This window comes from Myxocyprinus asiaticus, chromosome 31 (assembly GCF_019703515.2).
Source record: "Myxocyprinus asiaticus isolate MX2 ecotype Aquarium Trade chromosome 31, UBuf_Myxa_2, whole genome shotgun sequence".
Lineage (NCBI taxonomy): Eukaryota > Metazoa > Chordata > Actinopteri > Cypriniformes > Catostomidae > Myxocyprinus > Myxocyprinus asiaticus.
Window position 1 is genome coordinate 21,531,653 of NC_059374.1, and position 20,391 is coordinate 21,552,043.

Here is a 20,391-nt window from a genome sequence, read left to right on the forward strand (position 1 = left end):
AGGCCAGGACATTCTTTCATAAACAAAGGCATCCTGTTGTCCACAGAGGTGACAAATGGATGTTTTAACTGGAGAAAGGGGCAGATGCTTCATAGGGAAAAGGAGAGTTTGGGCATGTCATCGAGATGCCCTTTGGAGCCAAGGGCCTATTTGGCCACCTGTCTCTATGCCCATTCCAGTGGTGCCCATTCTTCAAACTTTCCTTTTGTTTGAAAGATGTCACAACTTGTGTGACCTAATCACTAAAAACAGGACATGCCCTTTTGTTAAGTATGACGAATGCTGGAATAAGAGGTTCATGACAAATTTTCCTTATTGACTAATAATAACAACTAATATCTAATAATATTTATAATAAGAATATTATTTTTATTCCAAAAGCTTAAATGTCCATTAATGTCCACATTTTCCATTTTACTGTAACATGTGATGTATTGAACTTTATGCTTATGAGGTCAAGTGAGACACAGTATTTCAAATATACCACTTCTGATTACCATAATCTAGTATATTTTATTAAAGCACTATCACATGAGCAAGAGTGCTGTATGTACAGCTACCAGCATGGCTTTGATTTGGCTGCAGGCAACAGTTCAACGAACACGTAAATAAATAAGTAGTGAAAAACTATGGGCTGTCCAAAAAAAAAACCCCCAAAAAAGGCATGCATGGAACTACTTTCTTACGCCACAGGATCTGTCATTGCTAGTCCAAAAGATGTGCCCAAGCCTCTGTTACTAATTCAAAAACCACAGTTTAGTACCTGTAACAACAGCTTGGGCTGTTTCTAACAAGTTATTGGATAATATTCATTAATGAACATGCTGCAGCTGTTAATTTATCTCTATTCCTCAGCTGTAGTGTGTTAGTAATCCGCTTCGATCATGGAGTATTTCAGTCACGTTCAAGAGTTTTGATGTCAGAGAGAAAACATGTAGGCCGCCAGTTTCATTCTTGTATATTTCAAGGGAATGTTTGAAAGTTGAAAGTTTATGTCTTCTTCCAGCTTGGAAACTTGTATCAAGTAGGCGCCCTGAGCATGTTTGATTACCCGTCTGTCGCAATTCTCAGCTGTGATCGGCAGTTATGCTGAAGCTGTTTGTTTAACTCTATTTCTCAGCTATCGTGTAGTAGTAATCTGAGCGATAATGGAGCGAGAGACAATTCCGGATGACTTCAAAGAAATGCACTGACTCACACAGTTTGTTAACATCAGCTCAATTCGCTCATTGCACACACAAGACGTCTTTTGTCGCCACCTACTTGCTCAAATCTTTAATGTCACCGGTGATGAATGAAAATTCACACATTTAGCTGCTCTTACACGTTTGGAATGCCACGAACACAAGCGGAGTGATACAAACAGTAAAGTGCCCCAGCACTGATGGTGTGAGCTATCAGCACTCTTAGAATGCCTCTTGTCCAATCAGATTCGAGGACAGGATCTAACTGTTGTATTTATTTTTATATCTTAGATTTTGTTTAAAGACTCAACATTTATACTTTTAGAAAAAACTTTTTAATTAATGACCTGATCAGTGACTTACCAACTCTTTGAAAAGAGTTTTTAGACTCTTTCCCTCATCACGGAGACGGCCAGCCATTCTCTTTCTCATTTTGAGTGACGTGCAGATGATTCTGCCCCTCATGATGGCTCGGATATATTCAGTCATCACACGCCTGTGCACCTCCACCACCAGTACCTAAGAGAACACAGTAAGTAGGAGATATGTACAGTCAGCCAGTCATTTTCTAAAGGGGGTTTATTGTGCAATAATGACCAGCTTACCATACACTGTCCCACTTATTACATGGCTACTTAACAAATAAATACAAAATGGACATAAAAATGTATTTGAGTTTAAATTATTGTATTATCTGAGAAGAAAGAGACTGTGGATTGATATCAGAGACATGTAACTATTAAAGCTATGAAATTGTTTGCATGGTACAATGGTTAATTATAGAGTTCACCGGTAGATAGATTTTATTTGACCACAAAATAACACAACTGATCAATAATAATTAAAAATGATAGAAAGTTGTGTAATAACAAGGGATAAAACATCATAAAACACTTTATGATAATGTGGCAGTTCTGTGAGAAGAAATGGAAATGATCTTTGTGTACCTCGTAAGGTGGATTGTCCATCCTGCGAAACTTCTTGAAGTGCTCTTTTATGTGCCCTTCGATTTGCTCAAAAGGCCCTGTGTTGCTCAGCCATTTCCTTTTAACCAGTTTATCAAATAAGGGCTGTGTGAGATGGGATGGAAACCACTGGATTAGAAATGACACAAACAGTATTCACTGGAATGTACTATATTTGCCCACATCAGGATGTGAGAGGTTTTCATATTTAGTTCAAGAGAGTACAGCTAACTTCCTGTAAAAGTTCCATCTTGGTAAAAAGGATGCAGCATAACTATGAGGCCCATGAGAGCTGGTAATGCCAGTCAGTACAGCAAACACTGAATACTGTTCAGCATCGAGCCAAAAACATCTTTTTCACATAGTCCTGCTATTTTAGTATCTCAGACCTGGAGTAGCCGTGTAGAAAACAACATCCTTAAGAACAACCCATTGGGGAAACGCTGATAAGATATTCTTTATATTCTTGGACAGAGGCACATGACAAGCATAAGGTATTTCAAGTGTATGTGCGTGCATGCACCAAAAACATGTCTATTAGAGGAAGTCTGGGGTGATTCGTGGCAACCTCACCCTGATAGGTTCGAAAAGTCTGTCGTTCAGCACTCTCGTACTCAAGTTGACTATCCTGTCCAGAGCAGTGTTGGCTCTTCGAATGGAGTCCTCACTGGCTGAGGGGTCACACTGCCCACAACGTTGCACAAAGCTCCTAAACACACCGTTAAACATAATTAACAAACTGAAACAAACAAAACTTTATATATAAACTAGATTTGCAATTAAGGGCCATTCACATCAAATGCATTTTTATCTCCATCTGTGCTGATTTTCAATTGTTTTTCTATTTACACACGCACTAGACAGATATCTTTAACCACTGCGCTGCGTCTTGCTGTTTTTTAGACAGAGCTTTTAACTTTTTAAAGAGCATTTAGATAAACCTGCATTCTTTTCTACGTGTTGCGCTGCATGTAGCTTTTTTTAATGCAAAATGCATTTGGTGTGAACGGACACTTGAAATTTTAGGCAAGCTTAGGTTTTAGGTTGTGTAAATGAGATGCTGCATTAGAGCTGCATTCTGTCAGCTGTGTATTATAATCAACACATAACAGCTTCTGTGCCACTTTTGCGGTGTAAATGTGGCTAAAGATGGTTGAACAGATGTGAGAAAGACCAAAAACAATTTAGTATGCAAATAGATTTAAGAAGCAAGACCAATTGAAATTCAGCATACAAACATTACATTGAGAATTTTACGTTACAATAGGAGATTTTAAAACTGTTAAAAGCATAAATTTGACACAATAGAAATTTAGATAGCATCTCCATGGCTGAAATTATTTACAAAACAAAGTTTGGGTCAAACGTTTAGCAGTTCAGGCTGAATTAATTGCAGTTTAATATGTATGGTTAGGGGTTTAGAACAAACCATAACCAGAATCTTTGAGGAATATCAATACAGTGTTGTCTTGCAAGCAATGTAATTAGGAACATTTATGAAACCCACCTAAATGGTGGACAGCAGTTGACAAGGGCGATGGTTTTAGCAATGTAACCATCTTCATTTTCTCCAAACCCACTCACTAGCCCCTCATGGAACATCTCCACCTTTCTCTGAAAGCTTTGCAAACAAAACTAATGATGTGATTAATGTTCATGGTTATTATGGAATGCTACAATAAGACAACAGAAAAAGAGTCTAAAGAAATTAAAGGAATATTCCAGGTTCAATACAAGTTAAGCTCAACTGACAGCATTTGTGGCATAAGGTTGATTACCAAAAAAATTATTTTGACTCATCCCTCCTTTTCTTTAAAAAAAAAAAAAAAAAAAAAGGAAAAATTTAGTTTACAGTGAGGAACTTACAGTGAAAGTGAATAGGGCCAATTTTGGGAGGGTTTCAAGGCAGAAATGATAAGCTTATAATTTTATAAAAGCACTTACATTAATTTTGCTGTTAAATCTCATGTATTATTTGAGCTGTTTAAGCTGTTTAAATCGTAATTTTTTACAGTCATTTTAGGCTTTTAGGGTTTGTTCTGTATTATATTCCAACCTGTATAATAAATCTGCTAGTCCATTGAGACTGCACTGAGCTACTCGTGATCCCAAATGGTGGTTTATGGCTGCAGATCTCTCAAGGTCCTCCTGTAGCCTCTGTAATAAAAAACACAGTCAGGAAAATGTTATATTAGAGGTTTTTACATTGGTAAACACTAAATCCACATCCACACTAACATATTTTCAGTTGAAAATACATTGATTTTGCTACATTAATGTCTCTCATCTACCAAAAACAAAGACCTTCAAAAACACTATCTAGTCCTGCATACCTTTGAAACAATGACATTAGCAAATGAAAAACTGAGTTTTTAATCAAAAATGTAGAAGTGTGGACATGGCCAAAGTGAATAACAATGTGTGAAAATCTATGTTAATTCATCTATTTTGCCTTTATATAATTCTTAAAGACTTGAGCAACACTATCAGATTATGGGTGCGTTTCATTCAGAAGTGATCATGCCTTTGCCCTATTCTCTTTTTCCACGGCTAAAAGGTGTGTGGTTCCAAAATAACAGTCATTCAGAACTCACATTTTAAAGTAATATTAATGTTACCACAAAAATTTATTTCGACTCGTCCCTCCTTTTCTTGAAAAAAAAAAAAAAAAGCAGCAGCAAAAATTGAGGTTCCAGTGAGGCACTTACAATGAAATGGGGATGATTTCTGGAGGGTTTAAAGGCAGAAATGTGAAGCTTATAATTTTATAAAAGCACTTACATTAATTTTTATGTTAAATCTCATGTATTATTTGAGCTGCTAAGATTTTACAGTAATTTTAAGGTTTTAGAGTTTACAGTGTAATGTAGTTGTAAAATTGTATATAACTTACACAGAAAAGGTTTGCAAGCGATTGAATCACACTAAAATCATGTTAACACACATGGTTAACATTTTGTGTCTGTACTTTTGAAACAATGTGTATTTTAACGTTTATGGATTGGCCCCGATTCACTTCAATTATAAGTGCCTCACTGTAACCCAGATATGTGCTTCTTTTAAAGAAAAGAAGGGACGAGTCGAAAATAACTTTTGTGGTAATCAACATTGTGCCACAAATGCTGTCAATTGACCTTAACTTAGACTGAACCCAGAATATTCCTTTAAGGCGTTTTTATTGGAAATGTAGTTTGAAGCGATCTTACAGCATGACTATAATGATTGTTCTCCCTACGAAGTGCCCTTCGTAGGATGATTTATACCGTTTGGAAGGCAGGGTATTTTCTAAGCATTTTTGCTAGTACCCTTTAGGCCACTAGAGGCCAATGCAGAGCCTGCAAAAACAATATGCTGTTATGCAGGTGTTTTCAAAGTCTTGGACAGTAAGCCTCCCCTCTGAGAATTTTATATATATATATATATATATATATATATATATATATATATATATATATATATATATATATATATTTTTTTTTTTTTTCATATTTACAAACATACAATAATGTTATATACAGTAGACTTTTACAATAGCAAAGTCAATAATAAATAACACAGCCTATGCTAAATGTAAAAAAAAAAATAAATAAATATATATATATATATATATATATATATATATATATATATATATATAAAACAGCAGGTACTTTCTGGCCACTTATTTGAAGGTATTTCAGGTATAGACCTTTTTCACACTTCGGGTTTTGGAACATGGAAGTAAACGATTGTAGAGTAAACTTCGACAGTGGTGAATGGGAGTGAATGGGAGGCCACAGCAAATATTATTTTCACTTACCTATTTGTTCCAAGAGCAAAAGAAAAAATCCACTATTACATTTGAATAACTTTCCAGAAGAAAAAAAAATAATAGAGTGTTGGATTAAGACAGTCAGATGGGAGAAGATGCTAAATTTACTGTCAATCTCTCAACAGCTGTAATAGAAACCCCCTCGCAGCTGTGGTAATTCATTTTTTAAAACGAATTCCAGGGTAATATAATACAAAGCATAATGTTATAAACTTACACTCAATATTTAAAAAATGATCATATAACATTTTTTGCTAGATTTATGCTGCTAAATAAGGCAGAAACGCGTCATCACTGTCTGTGTAAAAAGTCTATTGTCCTCTAGTGTAATATTATCAAAATTTATCATATTTCAATTGTTGGAGCAATTCACCAATGATGATCAATAACCTTTAATTCAGTCTAACAGACTCCTTATACACTGATGCATGATTAAAGGCTATAAACATTTCTATAAATAATATGAAACTTTAGGTTACTCACGTAACCCCAGCTCTCTAATAACAGGAGTGAGGTATCTCACTATGGGTAACGCCTCGGGCGTGACCAATCCTGGAAGCACCAATACCACCCAGTCTGTCAGTTGACAGACCAATCATAGCAGTGATGAGGGAGTCCCACCTCCCTATATAAACCACTGTCATAGGTGCCTACTTCATTCTCCGCATAACTGCCCTTCTGGCCCCGCCTGCCAGTAGACTTTTCCCCACCTCTCTAGGGCTAGGGAGGGGGACGAGGGGAAGGGAAAAAAAAAGAAAAAAAGAGGAGAGGGAAAGGGCAAGGCGGAGCAACAGTGAGAGAGAGAGAGAGCGAGGAGAGGGTGAAGAAAAAAACTTTCTCGCCGGTTCCCAGACACACCGTCGCCTGGTCCTCGATCACTCCTCCACCCTCTGGCGGACGACAGCCGCTCCTCCCCGGGTGGACCGGAGCCAGTCCTCCGACCCCTGGCGGATGGAACGCCCCTCCGTGTTTTGGCAGCCGGTAGGGAACCCTCCTCCCCTTGCGGATGGTGGCCATTCCTCCGCATCCAGGCGGCTGGCAGCAACTCCTCCATCCCCCATTGGATGGCCGCAGCTTCTCCTTTGGGTATATGGCAGTGGCGAGGACTCCATGACAGCGCATCCCTCCTCCTTCCCGGGTTTCAGTACCAATATAACAAGGTTATAATGGGAAAGGAGGAGGTGGGAACCAGCTGAACAATCAAAGTAAAGAGCTGGGGATTGCAGCTCTGAATTTGGTATTATTTTGTGATTTATTTTCATACACTGTTGTGCTCTTGGTCCACTGCCTGGATGCACAGAGGAGATTTTAATTTTTATCACACACATTTTTTTGTGCAAACTTTCCTCCCCTCTCTTTTCTGACCCCGTGGGTGGAGAGGGGAGATGCAAACTTGAGTCACTGGGGAAACTAGTGCCAACACCCATTAAATCGTTTGTGTATGAACCGTGTAACACAAAACTTATGGTTTGATTCCCCTTCCGAGTCCTCTTGGCTGGAGAGTTGGAAAACAAACTCACTTCTTGAGGGAGGAGTGGAACAGTGGATTTTTGGGTAAGGCAGGTCTCGAATGCTTCCCCATCCTTTTTCCTCAAATCACACTGCTGCCGCATTGTGGACACCATAGCCCCGAAAAGGGCTTTTGGATCCATTGGGGCATTGAGGAAATCTGTCTTCTCCATCTCAGACAGGTCAGACATACCGAGCCAAATAGCCCATTTGCCCACAACAGTGAGACCCATGCTGCGGCCGCAGCTCTGGACAGTCCCTCTTGATGTACGTAGTTTGAGATCTGCAATAACACAGATCTCTTCCCACAATGCTGCACCGGCACCCCAGCATCAATTTGTCGGCCCATCTCCTCCATCAACTCAAGCGAGGTGGCGTTAAGAGCCCTTACAGCTAGGGCTGAAGATCGGTAGCTCTTTTGGTAAATGGAGGCTGACAATCTCTCCGTCTGTCCCAGCAATGAAGCGGGAGCAGACGGAAAAAAAGCCAGACGATCGAGGGTGAAGGTGATTCACCACCAACGCCTCGACTGGAGGGGGACTGGACATCCCCAGATCCTCCATTTCGTGCACATCCAGTGTAGAGTAACTTTTAAAAGGCACTCTGTGCGAAAAAGTCTTGTCCCAAAACTGACACATCTACCCTGGCCAGTCTGCTGTGACGGTCAGTCGATGGAGAGCTCCTTGCAGCTGGGGTGGGGGGTCTTTCTCCGCTGGTGGCAGAGGAAAATAGGAATCCTCATTATTTGATGCCATGACCCGCACCCTCCTTTCCAAAACTCTCCGTACAATGTGGGCAACACTCGGGATTAGCGAGTGCGGCCTGTGCATGCCTGACCCCCAGACAGAAGATACATAGTGGGTGGGAATCCTTCGACAAGATCATAGATCCACAAGCGCACGAACGGGAGGGATCCTTCCCCTTCGCTCCACCGCTCGGTGAGCTTGCAGTTGCCATGACAGAACCTGATCTCAAGAACACAGAAGCAGTTCACCACAATGTTCCACTTGTTTCTGTGTTAATCCTCTTAGCGTAGAGGTAGAAGCTATAAAAGCTCGAAACTCCGCAGAAAGAATGCAAACCTGCCTCGACACGCTGGTTCACGCCACCCGGAGAAAACAATATAATACAGCAGAAAATATATTACATTTGACAGTGAATATACTCGCAAAAAGAACAGCCGCATTCTGCGACATACCTGAATGGTTCGCCTAATGAACTGTTAAGCGACCACTTCTTACAAGTCCTGCTAAGGATAGCTTCCAAAGATCTTAATGGGGAAGAGAACGAGAATGAAGTAGGCACCTATGACAGTGGTTTATATAGGGAGGTGGGACTCCCTCATTGCTGCTGTGATTGGTCTGTCAACTGACAGACTGGGTGTTATTGGTGCTTCCAGGATTGGCCATACCCGAGGCATTACCCATAGTGAGATACTGAATGAAAGTTAGAAAGAGAACCGTATTTTGCATTATTTTTATTAAAAAAATACGGCTTGTCCTCATGACAAAAGGATTACTTAACTGTTTTAGCCTATATCTGCGATGAACTCTCCATCCTAACCCTAACCCATCCAAATATGAACTGCTCTTGTCACAAACACATGAAGACACGTCGAACCGATATCATGTTGAACTTGTTATAATGGACACGTCGTGATTTTGTTTTGGATTTTCTGCATCTTAGACACTTACATCGTCCACTTACATAGTCAGCGAGCATCAGAATAGCCTATCATAATTACAATCCGAATTTAACCATGTATTATACTATATTTCCCACAACAACAACAAAAAAAATACTACCGGCCAAATAGTGAGTTGATTACTCAAACTCTGGTATCTTTTCTCCCTTGATATAACATGTATACAGAGACAGAATATTTGTATGAATGAACGATTAAGCTGGACTATGGTCTATTAAGCCAATACATTTTAATTTATATTCACAATAAATGTTTATAGTATTTATGTATGTTTTGATTTCACTTGGTGAAATTATCATCAATCTGACATCCCCTGACATGCTGTGGCGCCCCCCTGGGGAGGTGCGCCTCCCACTTTGAAAACCATGGCTGTAATGGAAATAGGCTCACAATGGGGCATGTTTATTTATTTTGGTTCTAGCCAGGAGCCTATTTTTTCACTGCAGTACACAGGGATGCGTGGATGCCATTCGACATATCTTTTCATTCAGACAATGGACCTAGTGTCTATAACCTGCTGCAAATGTTGCCGATGGTTGGGAACAGTGGTCCATTTACACACAAAATCAATACTTAGAAAATTGTGAAGGCAACATGTGATATTTGCACTTGACATATGATGTCAGAGCATGTGATAGATTTAATAAAGTCTATTCTAGTGCATGAACTCGAACCAACAAGAATGTGTATGAATTTTCTGTGTTGCAATGTGCAAACCTGAATAACAGTGCGGGCCAGAGGTATCTGATACTCTTCGATGTTCAGGGTGTCCAGCCACCTCTTCTCCTCCTCCTCCAGAACCTGAGACAGCTCAGTGGTCACTTTCCCCTGGAACACAATAGATCAACTTACCTTTGCAACTTAATACACTTCAACACACTAATTAACAGGGATGGGTCACGTTCCAACAACTAGCTAGGTCACTATTTTATTTAGATTGTCTTTTTTTTATTTAAGTTTTCATATTTTTAGTGGTCAGGTAAAACCAAAACCAGCCATATTATACAGGGTCTCCTTAAGACCAAATAGTCGACTAGTTGCACAGGCAACTGACCGACTAGTCGATTTTGAAAACATGTAGTTTTGCCATGAGAGGTGGCATCCACCTAGGAGCTTTGACTAAATACACATTGGAAATGTATGTACAAAATTAAAAACAATCACACTCTTTGCACATTCTTTGACAAATCTGGCAATGGTCATAAAATATCTTACTAATTCAGGGCTACTTTCAGGATGGGCTTAAAGTTTATTATGTCTGGAGTCTGGGTCGACTAACATACCAGTGAGCACATAACTTAGAGAAAATACATTCAAGTTGCATAATGAATGAAGGGAAAAATTTGTTGTCAGAGCGACTCCTATTGTGTGGCGCTCATTGTAGACAGGAAAACTGTGCATTGACCCTGAAATGCAGCACTCCAATTGACCGTGCAGGTTGCAACGACCAGCCATCTCTGTTAGTGAACAGGATGTGTCGTTGTTGTACCACTTTGAGGTACATGGAAAAGGCTAGGAGAGAAATTAAAAGGCTAGAAGATAGTCAGTGACGAGGCAGCAAAACAGCTTTGGTAATTTCAAGTAATTTCAACAGAGCAGCTTTGGCTTCAACAGCACAGAAAGTCTGTTTTGGTGGTGTTAATTGCAAGTCTTTAATGTATTTCTTATTTAAATTCGGAAAACTCCTGTTTCATGCTTTTGCAAAAATCTTCTTTAAAGGAATAGTTTACCCAAAAATCTTCTGTGGAACACAAAAGAATAAGTTAGACAGAATGCATCTTTTTTACCGTATATAATAGGAGTGTAAATCGATCTTATATCAATTCTCTTATCGATTCTCGCCGATACCTCAAAGTCTGCCGCGATGCGATTTCGATTCAATTCGATTCAGGGGCCTGCGATCAATATTACGATATTATGTGCCTATTTTACACGATCAATTACATTTATTTTCTCACAAATGCAACCAAAATCACTAATATTATAATTAATATTTTATTGAGCTTTCTGAAAACTGCAAATCCAGTATGCACTTTGGCACATCCACATCAAAATAAGGCACTTCATTTGTTGAAAAAAATAATACAGAAAAAAAATATATATATAATACAAAAAATAAAGTCACATATGTGATCATCAATTGTCTGAGGACAGCTCATTGCCTTGTGGAATACTGTAGGTAAACACTACAGTGACAATTTGTCATCTCTACAACTTCCACAGTTGTATTGAAAAATTCTGTTACAGTTTACTGTGATAAATGTTAGAAATTGTGTTGATGTAAAGATTTGAAAAGTCACGTAATTGATGTTCGTGCAAGGCAGGTGTTTTCTCTTTACCTCATCAGCGCTGTTCAAAACATAATTTGACATGGTTGAATTGCTCCTTAGTGCTTTAAAATATAAAATTCTCATGTAGAATTAAATGGTCACATGCATGACAATATGGAGGGAAGCCCATTTAATCACGCATTTAAGCCGCTATGCGCTATCCCGTAACCGGAGAGCTGAGCACAACTCAGTCTTCAATCACTCCGCGAACATCCATGTCCCACATGAGAAGCATATTTATCACTTATAAAACAAAATGAATATCATATTATTCTGTAAGGAAGCCCTGAACCGCACTGTGAAAAAAATTCACCTGGTGAAAAATTTTTTTAGGTGTCTTAGTGCCTTCCTGAGCCTATGTCCTACAAATATAAATTTTTTTCTCCCAAAAATAGTTATTTTCCCTCAAGAAAATGTTTTTTTTTCTTCTAATTTATTATTTGTTACATTTAAATGTATTTATTTATTGTGTGAGAAAAAAAACTTTTTGAAAAAAAAAAAAAAGATATTTGTATATGATATTCAATATGATATTCTTCTTGTTTTATAATGCTAAATATGCTTCTCATGTGGGACATGGATGTTCGCGGAGTGATTGAAGCCTGAAGTTGTGCTCAGCTCTCTCCGCGCGTGCCCATCAACAGGGCTGTGAGCTCAGGTTACAGGATAGCGCATAGCGGCATAAATGAGCGATTAAATCAGGCTTCCCTCCATATTGTGACGATTGTGATGAAATTTTTTGAAGAGAAAATATATATATATTTTTTAAGACACCTAAAAAACTAATTTTCACCAAGTCAAATGTTTTTTTTTCACAGTGCGGTTCACGGCTTCCATATTGCTGCATCGCCTGATGGAAATGTGTTCAGACGTGGCTGGCATTAAAATAAAGGTGCATCTTAAAAAAATATGCATCGATGTTTACACGTTTAATCGATGACATCGCATCATTGGTAATTTGATCGATGCATCAATCCAAATCAATGGATCAATACACCCCTAATATACAATGAAAGTAAATGGTGACAGAGGCTGTCATTCTGCCCAACATTACCTTTCGTAGAAATACGGGTTTGGAACAGGTTTGGAACAACAAGGCAAATAAATGATGACATAATTTTCATATTTGGGTGAACTATCCCTTTAAATGACCTCAGGTCTGTCTTTTCTCAAGTTGCAAATTTGTCTCCTTATATTTTCAAGCCCAGCGTGAACTACATCTCTCTCACGTTTATCTATTAGCAATGATTTCCCCTTATTGTCATCGTATTCTCATTCATTCACTTTTGTTTGACTACTAAATTTTTTCTTGTTTTCGATATCGACTTTTGAATTCAGGGGATTTAAATTATTTTAATAACTTAATAACTTCCACTATGCCAGAGAATTTCAGTTCTTACCCTGACAGAGTTGAGGCAGTCGAGCTCCAGTTTTTCAACTGTCTCCGCTGGCAGCAGTGGACCAAGCTGAGAGAGGTTAATGGGTGTTGTTATGGTGACTGTTCCAAGGACATCCCTGCAGCAACAACAGGAAGAGCAAATCACAAACTGAGTCTGGACTTCACTCATAAGGAAACATTGAATTATGAAGGAACAGGAATGGGAAGGTGGGTTTCACCTCTCATATCAACCAGAGGCTATTTATAATAATCTGTTTTAGCTTTGCTGTTTGTGTATGTGCCATGACAAAAGGATATAGCAGGTAAAACTCAACAAAAAAATAAGCTATAATTATAATTAAAACAGTAAACATACCAAACAATAATGTTAAATGAAACAGTTTTCTTTGTTACGGTAAAGTCAACAAAAAATCGAATCTCTTAATGCATGTCCCTGGTCTTGTTGTGAATAATGCACGCTATTCAAAATAATAATAATAAAAATTCTTCACTGCTGAAAAAAAAAAAGCTTAAAACAACCTAGGTCTTACAGCTGGTTTAAGCTGGTTTCAGCTGGCCTCCCAGCCTGACCAGCCTAAACCCCCTCTAGAACTAGCCAACTGACCAGTATGATCAAGCTGGGAGACCATCTAAGACCAGCCAACCAGCAAACTGAGCAAATTTAAATGTTAGGCAAAGAGAGAATATGCAAGTTGATTGGTTACCCGATTACATGTCAAAGGACCTATCAGTTTACACCATGTGAGCCAATTGGCTTGACATATCACATGTGAGCGAGTTGATTGGCTAACAGATAAGAAGTTCAAAGATCCAATAAGTTTGCGCCATTCAGAGTTACATGCCTGAATTGATCATTTCAGTTGCTGCACAATTAGGGTAAGTTTACACGACAATGATGTACTAAAAACGGAAACGTTTTTCCTTTGCGTTTTTGAACAGTTTCCAGTTGGCGATGTCACTATGTAAAGAAACACATACTAAGCATTCTTCCACAGAGCGGTGAATACAAACAATGAAGATGGCGATGCTGGTCGTAGTAGTGATGCAGTAAATCTACACTTTGCTGGAGAAGCGTCAATAAACTCAAAATCTTGAGCAGCATAAACACAGTCCTGTAGTCCGCCATTGTAGCTTTGAATGGCTTGCGCGTTGTTTTGAAGTAGTCGCGCGCATGCCTATACACTGAACACGTAATATTTGCGTTTTTGTATGTTTACACGGAGATGATAATGCCATCGTTTTCAAAAACTTTGAAACCCGTTTTCAAAAGTTTGCGTTTTCAGGCCCCAAAACGCCGTTGTCGTGTAAACGAACAGCCAAAACGCATAAAAAGTTTTCCATTTTTAGTTGAAAACGTTGTCGTGTAAACGGCACCTTAGACATAAATGCAACCCCCCAACAAAACAGGAAAGCTGCAGAAACGCATAACACAAAACACAACCCCCTATACAAGCAGATCCACCGGCAAGACTTTTGTACTGCTGCTGCTCCGAAGAGCAGGGATGGGAATCGTTAGGAATTTAACAATTCCGGTTCCGATTCCTCTAATGATTCCAGTTCCTTAACGGTTCCAGTAACAATTCCAGTAGTTCTTTTAGTACTTTTGAGGAAGAATGCAATTCTTATTGGATTTATTGTCCTCTGCAGTCTGTTGCCAAATTATGAGATCCTTTAAGAGTTCTACAGAGCAGATATAACAAATCAGAAATACATTTATTACAGTTCTTGTAAAAGGTGTTTGCTGACTTTTTAGAGACATATATACAATCTAATAATTTATCTTAACTAGGCTATATCTGGACTGTATATAAACAAACAAGAAATGTGATAGCATATTTCATTCATTCATTTAAAAAACAACAACTTTAAATTCCTTTGTATTACAAAACTTGCGTATCTTTAGTTAAACATTGTCATATGAACAACCAGTCAGTAACTGCATTGCTTGATTATAGTCTTACAGGTCTAAAGTCACATGACATAACAGTAACAGTTCCAGAGACAGTTTAGACTGTGTTCTATTGTCTAATGTTGTACTTCAAGCTTGTAAGACTTCAACAGTTCTTATTTAATTTCGATTTGGACAATCATAACTTGCACATCAGTGTAAGATTAATACTATACCGGACTAGACCGGAAGCGCAGTATGTTTCGCGCTTTAGATTCGAAAGAACCGGCTCATCTAAACAGTTCTTTTGGGAATCTGACCATACTGGAAGCACTGTCTGTTTTGCACTCTAGATTCAACAGAGTCGTCTCATAAGAATCATTTGCGTGTGTGTTTTATGCTTTTGACCCAGTAGAGGGCAGCGCTGCTGCAGAAATGTGCTGCTGAAAACTGTCAGATTATTTCAGTATGGTTTTCCAGCCGCATCTGCGGAACATTCATGCAGGGTAACCGTTAACGGAGCCAAAAGTCACGAAGATCATCCAATTCCGGTATATTGTAAAGAATGGAACCGTTTCTGAACAAGAACCATTTGTCAGTTCCTAACCCTACCGAAGAGCCATGTGCACAGAGTGTATGCTAGCTAAGTGTGACTTATGGCATGGCATAATGCTAATGAACTAAACCTCTATGTGTGTCTTGGTCTGCTTGACTGCCAACTGCCTTAAACGGCTGTTGACCAAACTCATCATGTGTACCTGGACCTGGAAATCCCAGAGCTTAATTAACTAGTGATTAAGCTTAGCTATGTGTGGATTTATTTAAACTAATGACCTAAATTAGCAATGTGTGCCAGTGCCTGATTTAGCTAATGCTTACCTTGATAAAGATGCACTTTTATGTGTCATGGCCAACAGCAGACCATACTGTGCAACCACCTTAGCAAATAGCATTTTAAGAGAAACTCTCTCAGCGCACTGCAGTGAAACCAGTTTAATTGCAAACTGAGCAAATAAAAATGTTAGGCAAAGAGACCTGTTTGCTTACACCATGTGAACCGATTGGCTTGACATATCATATGTGAGCGGGCTGATTGGTTAACAAACAACAAGTTCATAGAACCTACCAGCTTGTGCTATTCAGAGTTTCATGGCTGAACTGTTGGTTTTTACCTGTTATAGATGTTGTAAAGCCAGTCTAGCAAAGAGTATATATCAGTGATCTGCAGATCTTCAGTAGTGATTAATTGGAGACGACGCATAACAGCCTGGTGGTAGCTTTGTGTGTACACTTGGAAGGAGTCAAATTCTGCAGGATATACAGACACCACATTACGCCGTGCTGCTCCTAGATCCTCTACCATCCGGACCCTGAGCCTATCCAGGTAGGCCGCCAGCTCGCCCACCCGGGCTTCTCCATGCTGGGGTAAGTTTCCGTCAGCCAACTCGACTACTGCCTCCCTCCAGCGTTTTTTGAAGTCCCTCGGACGTGGGCCTCCTGGAGCGGCTCCCTCATCCTGAGCCCAGTCCCGATCAGCCTGTTCCTCCTGCTGAAGCACCTGTACCACCAGTCCCAGATTGGGCCCAGCAGTGGGGGAACGCAGAGACTCCCTCACCACATCCCACAGCTCTTTCTGCAGGGCCTCATACAGCAGTTCCACGTCTTTGGCTTTGCGCCGACTGCTGTCTTTGCTGCTGGGGCTGCTGAACTCCTCAGTGCCTCCTGCTGGTGGAAATTCGGCCTCCCGACACTCCTGCTCCAGCTCCAGGATATGAGTATCGGCCAAAAACAAATCTCTTTTCGTCACCAACTGCAGGATCTCCAATACTGAGAAAACACAGAAAAGAGAGGCTATCCATTAGTCACACAGAAAAGACTGAATACAATTTCACCTTGGGTATTGTTATCTCATAAATATGGTTTGACATGTTTATGGTTGTCCTTTACCAAAATAATTTAATTCATACATTTAAGTCACCATGTCTCATAGAAATGGACACGATGAGTAGCATTATCAGTATTCATTGATCACAGATGGCTGTGATACTGGCATTTTCTTAATTATTGCTTAAAAAGTCCAAATGAATATCTTGCTAAAAAAAAAAAAGACCAGCATAGAGGGTCACCAGCATTTGTTGTGTTTTGAATGCTGGTCCCTATAGCATGTGGGCTGTTAAGTAAAATTAAGCAAGTAAGTCTATCAAAACATCCTAATACCACATTTACTTAAGAAGCAATGGAGAACAAGACATAAAAAACTGAGTAAGATAAGGATTTTTTTCAGTGAAACCAGCACTGAGCAGCACAAACCAGGGTGAACTAGGATGTAAATTCCCCAAATCATGTAGTGATTAATGCACCTGAAACAGTCAAATGGTTTAAACCTCTGAATAAAACACCTCAGATTCTCAGTAAAACAAATTATCTCTTCAAAAAAAGAAATGTTCCTTTTTCAGGACACTGTATTTTAAAGATAGTTTTGTAAAAATCCAAATAACTTTACAGATCTTTATTGTAAAGGGTTTAAACAATGTTTTCCATGCTTGTTCAATGAACCATAAACAATTAATGAACATGCACCTGTGGAATGGTCATTAAGACACTAACAGCTTACAGACGGTAGGCAATTAAGGTCACAGTTATAAAAACTTAGGACACTAAATAAACTTTTCTACTGACTCTGACAGGACTGGCAAAAAGTGCTCTTCACTGATGAGTCGCGGTTTTGTCTAACCAGGGGTGATGGTCGGACTTGCGTTTATCGTCAAAGGAATGAGCATTACACCAAGGTCTGTACTCTGGAGCGGGATTGATTTGGAGGTGGAGGGTCCATCATGGTCTGGGGCGGTGTGTCACAGCATCATTGGACTGAGCTTGTTGTTATTGTAGGCAATCCCAACGCTGTGCGTTACAGGGAAGACATCCTCCTCCCTCATGTGGTACCCTTCCTGCAGGCTCATCCAGCATGACAATGCCACCAGCCATACTGCTCGTTCTGTGCTTGATTTCCTGCAAGACAGGAATGTCAGTGTTCTACCATGGCCAGCGAAGAGCCCGGATCTCAATCCCATTGAGCACGTCTGGGACCTGTTGTATTGGAGGGTGGGGGCTAGGGCCATTCCCCCCAGAAATGTCCGGGAACTTGCAAGTGCCTTGGTGGAAGACTAGGGTAACATCTCACAGCAAGAACTGGCAAATCTGGTGCAGTCCATGAGGAGGAGATGCACTGCAGTACTTAATGCAGCTGGTGGCCACACCAGATACCCCCCCCCCCTTTGTTCAGGGACACATTATTCCTTTTCTGTTAGTCACATGTCTGTGCAACTTGTTCAGTTTATGTCTTAGTTGTTGAATCTTTTTATGTTCATACAAATATTTACATATGTTAAGTTTGCTGAAAATAAAAGCAGTTGAAAGTGAGAGGACATTTATTTTTTTGCTGAGTTTAGTTACACAAAGCAGACACATAAAAGAGTATGTGCTTCCGATTATGTGTAAGAGCACAAACATTGATTTCCTTTCAGAGATTTTATATCCAAAAACTTCTTTGATATTTTTCAGTTTTAAAAAGGTTCTCATTGTTCTCATAATAAAGTTTCACTTGATATGCAGCACATGAAGCTATCACTTTTGTCATGTTGTACAGGGACAATGGGTCACAGCATCTCTGAAGAACTGCTGGTTTCCTTCACATTTGAACTTGTGCACTTCAAAGGGATCATCAGGGACTGCTTTATGCAAAGTATATTTTATGTGTTTGCATTTAGAAGACACTTTTATCTAAAGCAACATACAGTGCATTCAAGCTAAACTGTATTTAAGAAGTACATGCATTTCATGGGTACCGTACACTCTTATATGTCTGAACAAAGCCGATAAGATTCATTATATACAGTGTGTTAAGTGCTGAAAAAATTTCTGCAACATCCATTAGAGAGAACCACCTATTGTGAGTGTTCTCATGATTATGGGAACGTTATCTTGGCCATTCCATACAATTGCTCATTAGTAGATTTCAAACTCTTGAGCTAAAACATAAATGCACTATATCTTCCAGATGGTCAAATGGACTGCCAATGCACTCTGTTGGCAATGGTTTATGATGATCTCACTCGTGTTTCTGATGTGTAGGAGCAAAGAAATCCCTGATGAAGCAGACCTTCTCTCATTTAGCTCAGTGCTCACACCCTTTTGTCATAATTTCCAGTCCTCTCCTTTGGGATGAACACATATACTTGACTTAACAATCTCATCTGATTACTTGAGACATGTTTGACATAAGTTTAATGTGTTTTTTTAACTCAATCTACAGGAAAGGGAAGAGGTCACCAAGGTCTTCCATATATATTTTGCATCTTCAGACATACAAGACAAAATCTCTACAGCAAATTAAATGCATGGTGTTTTGGGACAAACAAAATAAACAACAAACTTTATTCAGAACTGAGTGATAACTAAAATCAGGTCTCTTAGATACATTTTTCACAATGTTTTTATCTTATGTAGCCCCTATGCCCCATCCCTTACACAAATGGAGTGTTATGGCAAACTTTCCACAAATTCGCCACTCATTATTTTCTAATCCAATTGAGCCTTACGGCAAACTCTTCATTGTTGCCAAAGGTTTGCTGCAGGTTCACCACTACCAGTGAAAAGCTGCAAACTTCTGGCAAACACTTGTGGCAAATCGCTAGCTCATTTGCACGTGAAAATAACGAGTGGGAAATTTGCAGAAAATCTGCGGTAAGTTTGTCAGAATTCTAATTTGTTTTGTAAGGGATGGTATAATATCTTCTTTTAAACTAATATTACACTGGAGTTCATTCATATTAAAATCAGTGTGCAGCCAAAATGCAGCCTATAAAGGCATTTTGCCTTTATAGGGCAGTGTACACATCTTAAGCTTAAACTTAATCTGTTTGCCTGTAAGTATCTGATCAAACCATGGTTACACAAGGAAATGGAAGCTCTCATGACTCAATGAACTGTGAGTTAAAATTCAAACCTTTATAAGTTAACCCCCAAAAATGCATTCATCTAGGGCATGAGTCCAATGGTCACAGTAGAAGGAATCTTTGGAGTCCGACTAACTCGCAAAATTTGGTGCTCCAGCACGATACACTAAAAAAAGATTGTGGGGATGGGGTCGTGATCGTGTATCTGTCAGCGGGAGAGAGAAAGTGGTAAGGCTCGTCACCTGGGCCGTCATTATCTCAACACCTGTCTTGTTATAGTGATGGCAGAGGGAGACCTAAAAAGGGCGATGGACACGGCAGTATGGGGAAAGAGAAACAAGAGAGAGATTGTTCCTGCATCTGTGACAGTTACAACTCGTTTGTGTGTTTACGTGGCAACTAAGAGCCCTTTTTGATTAAGTTTTTGTGAGTGACGCTGAAGAGTAATAAAATACTCACATTGACAGTTCACTGCCTCCTGACTCATTCATTACTCAATTTACGAACTTGTTACAAAGCAAGATGTTGCACAAAGGTTAAAAACTGGCACATGTGTACATGAAAAACTATTAAAAAACAGTGCAGGTTGGATAAAAAAACTTGGTGTGAATGTCTGCTAATCATATTTTTTGCAGCCTTGCAAGC

General features: G+C 39.3%; 1 protein-coding gene across 2 annotated transcripts in view; it reads right to left on the minus strand.

Annotated features, from left to right (window-relative positions):
- Nucleotides 1-20,391, minus strand: part of LOC127422651 (tumor necrosis factor alpha-induced protein 2-like) — a 62,061-nt gene that overhangs the window by 5,859 nt on the left and 35,811 nt on the right. For both annotated transcript variants that reach the window (XM_051666408.1, XM_051666407.1), the window contains exons 4-11: nt 15,964-16,618; nt 12,905-13,019; nt 9,892-10,002; nt 4,206-4,306; nt 3,657-3,770; nt 2,723-2,858; nt 2,132-2,254; nt 1,548-1,703 (exon numbers count right to left, since the gene is read on the minus strand). In XM_051666408.1, the coding sequence (XP_051522368.1) occupies nt 1,548-1,703; nt 2,132-2,254; nt 2,723-2,858; nt 3,657-3,770; nt 4,206-4,306; nt 9,892-10,002; nt 12,905-13,019; nt 15,964-16,618 (1,511 nt within the window). The remainder of the gene's footprint in view (nt 1-1,547; nt 1,704-2,131; nt 2,255-2,722; nt 2,859-3,656; nt 3,771-4,205; nt 4,307-9,891; nt 10,003-12,904; nt 13,020-15,963; nt 16,619-20,391) is intronic.